Genomic DNA, 9,411 nt, shown 5'->3' with positions numbered 1-9,411 from the left:
TTACAATCAAGGCAGGTAATAAATCTCATTCAGTAAATACTTGTCAATTTTTTACACTTCAATAATTCAAAAGGAGCAGGTCATACCAGGCATAGTTCTTTATGCTGGAGAAAAACTATTGTTTTTTGTCTGATTTCCTGAAATACTCCTATTTTATAGGTAGTATATGGCAAGTAAATTTTTGAAATAAGTGCTTTACATTTATTTTGCCTTAAGAGTTTTTCAAAATAAAAATTTACTACTCATCAAAACAAATGGAGAAAGTTAGGATTGTAACAAAATTAGGTATTGAAATTACTGCAAACGTCTTCCACAAAAGTATTCATCAGAATGTTCCTTTTAAAATTGAAAAATCTAGAAACCCTGAATGTTTCTTATAAATAGAAAAATCTAGAGGCAACTTAAATGTTCAACTACTGAGCAACTAACTTATGGTATAGCCACTGATATGGTTTGGCTCTGTGTCCTCACCCAAATCTCATCTTGAATTGTACTCCCATAATTCCCATGTGTTGTGGGAGGGGCCTTGTGGCAGATAATTTGAATCATGGGAGCAGTTTTCCCCATACTGTGCTTGTGATCGCGAATAAGTCTCACAGGATCTGATGGTTTTATCAGGGGTTTCCACTTTTGCATCTTCTTCATTTTCTGTTTTTACTGCCATGTAAGAAGTGCCTTTTGCCTCCTGCCATGATTCTGAGGCCTCCCTAGCCACGTGGAACTGTAAGTCCAATTAAACCTCTTTTTCTTCTCAGTCTCTGGTATGTCTTTATCAGCAGTGTGAAAATGGACTAATAAAGCCACACAATGTAATATACTTCATTCAGCAAAAACAATAATCCTAAAGTAAACATGGTAACAAGGAAGTATTTGTAATATAAGAATAATATGCAAATAATATTTATGCATGTGAACAAAGAACACAAAAAATATTATCCCAAAATGAGCACTTCATCTGGGTGGGTGATCAAGTTGAGCTTTGTAGATGGGGAAGCAGGGGGCAATGAGAACAGGAAGAGGCTGAATTCTATACTGAGTTTGGAAATGCTATTAGTTTCCTGGTCTGGGACGAAGAATCTATTCCTTCTTCCCACCAGCAAACGGATGTCCTGGAGCAGGAAGAAGAGAAAAGTGGAGGCTGGGGACCTACCTTGTAGTAGTCATAGAGCAGGCCGAGGGCAGCAGCACTGTCCTCATCACCATTAATGCTCATCATGGCCTTGGTGGCCGCCGTCAGGGGATTCTCCAAGTATGACTTCCAGGCTTCATCCTCACTGGTGTAGGCTCTTCGGGTATTGAATGGAGGGTCACTGGGCATGGGCACTAAGGCCACTAGTCTTTTATTACTGTAAAAACAAGAGAAATGTGAGGTTCATTATCAGAGACAGCAAATTTCTTACCCCTGATAATATACACATTACATGACTACAAACCTTAATTTTTATTTCCCCAGAATGGGGGAGAAGGAAGGGAAGAAGATTAAAGTTAAAGTGACAACTGATTTATTTTTTTTACTGTCTATGCAAAGTAATAAGTCTTTAAAAAGTAGTCCCAGTATAAATTGATATTATGGTTTGAATGTTCATCCCCTCCAAAACCTAAGTTAAAATTTCATCAGCATTGTGGTGGTATTGGAAGGTAGGGCTTCTATGTGGTATTGAGCCCACTCCTCTTTAAGAGGTGTTTAGGTCATGAATGGATTAATGCCATTATCAAAGGAGTGGGTTCATTGTGACTGAAATAGATTTGCCCCCTCTTGCTCTCTTTCCATTTGGCTCTCTCTTTACCCTTCCATCTTTCCCCATAAGATGATGCAGCAAGAAGTCCCTGGTCAGATGCTGCCCCTTGATCCTGGACTTCCCAACCTTCAGAATTGTGAGCCAACAAATTTCTACCCAGGGTCAGGTATTCTGTTATAGCAGCACAGACAGTTGGTCCTCTTCAAACTCAGGGCTCTGTATCCAGTCATTCTAGGGTCCAAGTAATTTTATTTATTTATTCTTTTTTCTTTTTCTGAGACAGAGTTTCACTCTTGTCATCCAGGCTGGAGTGCAATGGCGCAATCTTGGTTCACTGAAACTTCCGCTTCCCAGGTTCAAGGATTCTCTGCCTCAGCCTCCCAAGTAAGTGGGATTACAGGCGCCTGCCACCACGCTTGGCTAATTTTTGTATTTTCAGTAGAGACAGGGTTTCGCCACGTTGGCCAGGCTGGTCTCAAACTCCTGACTTCAGGTGATCCATCTGCCTGGGCCTCCCAGAGCGCAAGGATTATAGGCATGTGCCACCATGCCTGGTCTAATTGTTCTTTATTAATGAATGCAAGAATGGAACCCTAAGAGAGAGCAGGTTTCATTTAATTCTCTGAGTTCTCATTATAAATAAATGCAAGACATTAAATGTAATCAATATGCTAATGATTATTGAAAACTTTTATCTAGTTTAATCTATACTTGAAATTACTAGCAAATTATAGATGAACCCATGTCTCAATTTAAAAAGGCAATGTAAGCTACTTTGCAAACACAATGTATTACAGGTAATGCTGTGTAAAATGATATGGAACACCAGGAATGAGACGGACTCTATTTTAGATTCTGTGCTGCTACAGAATTCTACAATATTTAGGTGATATAAAAGCCACAAACTACAAAGACCATCATGGAAAGTGAGGGAGTCTATATGGGGAATTTACAGTAGAAACAGAAATGGGTGGGAGTCAATCAATCCTAACCAAGCTAGCCTTGCATAAAGCAGCAATTGACAAACAAGGCAATGTCTTCAGGTGAGTGTGATGACTCAAGTACCCAAAGACCATGACAGTCCTCAGCATCTCCCCATGCTGGGTGCTCAGCTATCAAACAACAGAGCCTGCAGAGGTTTGATCACTTCTCTCCTAGCCCTCACATGCTTGTTCATTGAAATGAAACCAACATAGAATAATGAGACATTGTATTTCAGTAACACCTAAGTCAGCGCATCATAACATGGCAGGGACATGTGACAAGGCTGGCAAAGGCAACACCAATGTCACTCAATGGAAATTCAACTACCAAAGCCTTCTGATGGTCATGCAGTCATAAAAGAGGTCATTTTTTGCCAAGAACCAACATATGTTGGTACAGATGCGGTGGAAAGGGAACAGCTATATACTGTTGATATGAATGTATATTAATACAATCTCTATGGAAAAGAGTATGGAGATTTTTCAAAGAACCAAAAGTAGATCTACCATTCTTTCCAGCAATCCCATTGCTAGGTATTTACCCAAAGGAAAATAAGTCATTATATTAAAAAGACACCTCCACTCATATGTTTATTACAGCACAATTCACTATTGCAAAGGTATGGGAAAAAAGTATGTACCCATCAATCGATGAGTGAATAAAGAAAATGTGGTGTACACACACCATGAAATACTACTCAGCCATTAAAAAAGAATGAAATAAGGTCCTTTGCAGCAACAGTGATGGAACTGGAGGCCACTATCCTAAATGAAGTAACTCAGGAACAACAACAACAAAAAAACAAATACTACATGTTCTCACTTATAAGTGGGAGCTAAGCAGCTATGGGTATGCAAAGGCAAACAGAGTTATCTAATAAACATTGGTACAATGTACACTATTCAGGTGACAGGTGCATTAAAAGCCCAGACTTCACCACTATACAATGCATCCATGTAACTAAAAACCACCTGTACCCCTAAAGCTATTGAAATGAAAAATATAGAAATAAACTAAAATGGAAAATAGAAAAAGAAAGACTTAAAAAAAAAAAAAAAGAGGTCTATTTTTGCTGACCCTCCTATGGGATCTCCTAATGGTACATGGTTCCTCAGTTCACTTTGTGATGGAGAACTGGTGTGAACTCACAACAAAGAGTGTGTCAAGGGCCCTTTATGTGCTGTCATGTGCATGCTTTGGTGTAAAATCAGAAAAAAAGACACTGACATTGGTAAGATATGTTTGGGATGTGACAGATGGGAAATGCATGTTTAGCGGAGTGGAATTCCGGTCGCTAGGTCTCTGAATCAGGCTCTGGAATACATGAGAAAACACCCTAAGACCAGGCATGGTGGCTCACACCTGTAATCCCAGCACTTTGGGAGGCCAAGGCAGGCAGATCACAAGGTCAGGAGTTCGAGACCAGCCTGGCCAACATGGTGAAACCCCATTTCTACTAAAAATACAAAAATTAGCCGGGCATGGTGATGTGTGCCTATAATCCCAGCCACTTGGGAGGCTGAGGCAGGAAATTGCAGTGAGCCGAAATTGTGCCACTCCACTCCACTCCAGCCTGGGTGACAGAGCAAGACTCCATCTCAAAAAAAAAAAAAAAAAAGGTAAAAAAACCACCCTGGTTGGCGGGCTTACTACAATACTATTAGGCACTGTGGTGACATGGAGTAGCATAGGCCTTAGAAGTAAGTACTTGTTCACCATTTACAGTGGTGGGAAGCTGGGTAATGTCTAACGTTTAGTTTCTCCTGCCTTAAATAGGAATAGTAATGCCCACCCTACTTACCTTACAATATGCTTGTGAAGATCAAATAAAATAATTGATAAAATAGGATGCTGCAAACTGCATAGTACTTTCCAAATAACAGGTATGACTATCACTGCACAGTTTTATGTTCCCGTAAAATTTGTGGATATATCAATTTTTGGTAAAGTTGAGAATAATTTAAAAGTCTTAAAGATAATCATTAATTGAAGGGAAATTAAAGTTATTCATTTAACAATATTCTTTAAATATTTATTGAGAGCCCAGTAGTTGCCAGACATTGTGCTGGTTGTTAAGGATGGAGTGGCATGTAACATACTGTTCCTTACCCCATGCACCTGCCAGAGAGAGAGAATATCACTACTACAGGGCCATGCATGTGAGAAAGGGTGGTGTTGTGAGGGCACATGACAGAGGGGACTAACCTAAAGAGGGGACAAAGTAGGGGGCCAACATTTCTAAACAAAGCTGAAGCATAGGTAGGAATGTACTGGTCAGTGCTGAGATGGGGAGATGTGGGAAATGCTTTTAAAAGTGAAGGATACTTTGGTAGTATGCAGAATAATGGGATTTTCTTACAAAAGGAGCACATTTGTATTTATTTTGGAGAGTCCGTTAGAAAAAATGTACATTTAATCTAATGATAAACTAGCATTTCCATGTAGAAAACTTCTAAATATGCAGGGTTAGATTTGGAGACAGGAAATGCTGGTGGACTCCTGAGGATCTATAATGAGGCCTTCGGGAAGAACTAAGAAGGCAGCAGAGGTGGTGGGCCCGGGCTGTGACAGTGTCACCTGGCCCACCACAATTGATTAGTTGGGGCCACCCTGGGTGCCTGGCCTACAGCCTCCACTTGGAGAGTAAAATAGAGGATTTGGAACCTCAGTTATTGCCCATGATGGCACAGGCATCATGCACACTTCCAAAAATGCCCAGTCCTGCAGGAAGGACTTCACGTTATTTGGAGTGACCACACTATTGAAAAGGATGAGGATTTTACTCTGTCATGCCTCAGAGACACACACATTGCTGTGGAGGAGTGTGGGTGGGGTGAGGTGTTAATTATAACACTGGCTAAATTCCAAAAGTTTAGCAGGAAGCACCAAGCCGAAGGATCAGAGCCAAGTCTCGATTTTCACTAAAATGTGTCCTGATTCATTGGAGAGATTTTTCCCTAAATCTTCCTCTTGAAACCCCTACTCCCTCCTGCTGAGTCTCTTAGCTTGCTGATTTCATGTTTCCTAGCACAAAGCTTGGCTCATAAATTTAAGAGCGGCATCAGCCTTTCCCCTATAATGAAATTGTTGATGAATCCTTACGTGATCAGTAGAAAAAATATTCTGGGAAATCACAACTTTATTAGCCATTTTTTTTCACATTCTTGACAGCCACAGGGGCCTTTTGTGCTCTTCCCTTTAACTACACAATGACTGTGTTTTTTTCTTCGCAAATTATAATCTCTCTGGTACACAGCACTGTTGAATGAAGTTTAATTTGATAAAAACGGAACAATCTCTCTGGTACACTGAGCAAAAATGTAGACTTGCAAAGAAAGGAAAGTTTCACAGAGCAGCTTTCACCACAATTAGGAACACTCTGAAGCTGTTTTATCATTGCTCTTTTGGAAGGGCAATTCTAATTCTTTTCTGGTCCATTTCTTAAATATCCTCTGTGAAGCTTTAAGTGGGCTAGGTCCTGGGTAGCCTCAAACACAGAATGGTAAATAGCAACTGTAAACTCAATCCCAAGGTCCTGCTTTGGAGGAAAATTTTGGTGATTGCCAGAGCAATCACAGCAAGGCTAAGGCCATGTCACACAGACAACTTTTTTTTTTTTTTTCTCGTTTGTTTTCTTTAATCCATGACTGCACTGCTGGGAGATGGCTGAAAGACGAGTCACCAGCTGAAGCAGTGAAAGGGACCACGCAGCTGTGCCACTGAGACCAAGACCAGCCAGTCCACAAGGCTCCAGAGCATTCTGCCAGGACAGCCCCCTCCATGCTCCCCTGAGTACAACAGGAGTCAAATATAGGAATGCTTTACTGGGGAGAAGCAGAGGAAGCTTAACACATAACATTTTCCCCTTCTAAAGATATGTGCAATAATGGTCAACAGATCCAGACACAAATCCACTTATAAAGACACTTGGGATCCAAAACAAAAACTAGGACAGTGCCCGTCACGCAATGCATGTTCATGGTGAACCTGGTGCTAAACCATTAGTGGATGATCTGCTTCCAGGTCAGGCCTTCTTATGTAGCAGGGCAGCTCCCTCACAGTGATCTGTTGAAAATCAGCCCTAGACACATGGTTTGTAGAGAACAAAAACAAAGAAAAGAAATTTAAAAAAAAAAAAAGAAAAGAAAATAACAAAGGAAAAAACTAGGACAGTGAAGTACGCACACAAATTATTACTTTTAATCAACTTCTCATATCCATTTCTACAAGGACATTGGTTTGTGTTTTACGGAATTTTTGTCTTGATCTAGGGGAAGGATGCTTTTGGAGTTGAGTAACTTCAGTTTAAATCTCAGCTCTATCAATGAGTGAATTCAGATGAGTTGCTCATCTCCTTGATGAGCAGGTATCTCTTTGAGCTTCCATTTCTTCTTCTGTATCCTGATATTTTATATTATTCTAAAGGAATCACTCAGATATTTCCATTTGAAGTGCTTGGTGCATTACAGATCTTCCCTAGATAATAGTTAGATAGTAGTAGTACCCTCCATAGAGCTAATTCTACTAATAACCAGCTCAAAGTCCAATGGACTGTTTTTGGGTCTTAACTCCTTGAATTTTCTTGTCCATTTTTTACTTTTGTAAAATCCTGCTTTACTTGTGAGACAGTATGCTAAGGTGGTTCTTCTTTTTAGCCAACCATTCTTTTCTAATTTCTGTTCTACCTGAACTCTCCTCTTCCTTCTCTAACTCTGACCATTCCTTGGTCTTTTTCTTATTTATCTACATCATTGTTCTTACAGCTTTCATTGCTCTACCTTAATGACTAACAGACATATAGTACCTGAGAACCATTTCTGTATTTCTACATAGAATCCTTTTGTCATGGAATCAACCTAATGCCCATCAATAGAAGAATGGATAAAGAAAATATGGTACATATACATCATGGAATACTATGCAGTCATAAAAAGAACGAGATCAGGTCCTTTGCAGGGACATAGATAGAGCCAGAGGTTATTATCCTTAAACTAACACAGGAATAGAAAACCAAATACTGCATCTTCCCACTTATAAGTGGGAGCCAAATTATGGGAACAAATGGACACAAAGAGACAAACAGACACTGGTGTCTACCAGAGGGCCGGGGGTGAGGGGAGGGGAGGGATAGGAGCATAAAAAATAAATATTGGGTACTAGGCTTAGTATCTGGGTGATGAAATAACCTGTACATCAAACTCTTGTGACATGAGTTTACTATATAACAGACCTACACATGTACCCCTGAATGTAAAATAAAAGTTAAAAAAAAGAACCCTTTCAATTTAAACTCAATGTCTTCAACACTAAGTGAATCATCATTTCTCAACCAGACACTCTTCATCATTATCTGTCCCCAGTCACTCAAGGCCAAACCTTATGTACTGTTTTAATATCCAGATTCTGAAGCCAGACTGCCTGTGTGCAAATCTTGGCTGCACCACTTACTAGCTGTGTTACCCTGGATTACTTAATTAACCTTTCTGTGTATCGGTTTCTTCACCTATAAAATGGAGACATATCCCAATGTAGACAGAATAATGATATTCACTTCCTACTATTTTTGTCAGAATTAAATATACTGACACACTATAAAAGCAGCATACATGCTAGCTATTATTCTCTTTATCCCTTACATGAAGTCAATCACCATATTTATGATTACAGCTTCAGTCTTATCTCTTCATGCCTTCAACTTTCCCCTCTTTGATCCATACTGAAGGCTAGTGAGATAATCTTCACAGAACGTGATTTTTCAGCGTGTACTATGACTCTTCACTGCCTATAACATCAAGTCCAAAATCCTCCATCTGACATTTAAGGTCTTCTATTATCTGGTCCCAATCTACTTTTCAAAATTTACTTCCTTGTACTCATTTAATATAAGGAATTAAGCCATTTTCTCTGCAGCTTCCTAAAGATGCCCATTCTTACTTCTATACCTTTGCTCAGACTGTTCCCCTGCCTGAAATTCCCTTCCTGCTTCTCTATCTAAATTGTGCTCTTATCAAAGTCCAGCTGCAGCATCCCATCCTCCAAAAAATTTTCCAGGATTTTCCCTATTTTAGTCTTTCAGGGCCTCCCTTTGCTAAAAACTTTTACAGCCTATGTGTTATTTATTACAAAATCTACCATTTAATTTGTATCATGGAAAGATGATTGACTATGAAAAGAAAACTGTCACCGAAGGCTAGGTGCAGCGGCTCACACCTGTAATCCCAGCACTTTGGGAGGCTGAGGCAGGTGGATCACCTGAGGTTGGGAGTTCGAGACCAGCCTGGCCAACATGGCGAAACCCTATCTCAACTGAAAATACAAAAAATTAGCCAGGCGTGGTGGTGCACACCTGTAATCCCAGCTACTCGGGAGGCTGAGGCAGGAAAATCACTTGAACCTGGGAGGCGGAGGCTACAGTGAGCCAAGATCAAGCCACTGCACTTCAGCCTGGGCAACAGAGCGAGACTCCATCTCAAAAAAAAAAAAAGAAAAAAGAAAACTGTCACTGAACTGTCGGATCCACCAATGACACCAAAACAGTGGCATTTTGAATCATCAAATAAAAAACCCAGCAGTTCCCATGCACAGTCACTGGCTTTTGTCCTACCTTGGATTCACAACAACCTGGTTTCACCCTGGGACCTGGAAAACCTTCTTCTCTAGCTTAGCCTTTGGCTTTCTTCTAGAAGCA

At 40.1% G+C, this 9,411-nt stretch overlaps 1 protein-coding gene across 2 annotated transcripts in view; it reads right to left on the bottom strand.

Moving 5' to 3' along the window:
- Positions 1-9,411, bottom strand: part of GRHL2 (grainyhead-like 2 (Drosophila)) — a 199,417-nt gene that overhangs the window by 144,719 nt on the left and 45,287 nt on the right. For both annotated transcript variants that reach the window (XM_011983481.1, XM_011983482.1), the window contains one exon: positions 1,151-1,346. In XM_011983481.1, coding sequence (XP_011838871.1) covers positions 1,151-1,346 — 196 coding nt within the window. The remainder of the gene's footprint in view (positions 1-1,150; positions 1,347-9,411) is intronic.

The sequence above is a fragment of the Mandrillus leucophaeus genome, unplaced genomic scaffold (assembly GCF_000951045.1).
Source record: "Mandrillus leucophaeus isolate KB7577 unplaced genomic scaffold, Mleu.le_1.0 Scaffold250, whole genome shotgun sequence".
NCBI lineage: Eukaryota > Metazoa > Chordata > Mammalia > Primates > Cercopithecidae > Mandrillus > Mandrillus leucophaeus.
The sequence above is the reverse complement of the archived record's forward strand: the minus strand, read 5'-3'. Positions and strand labels throughout refer to the sequence as shown.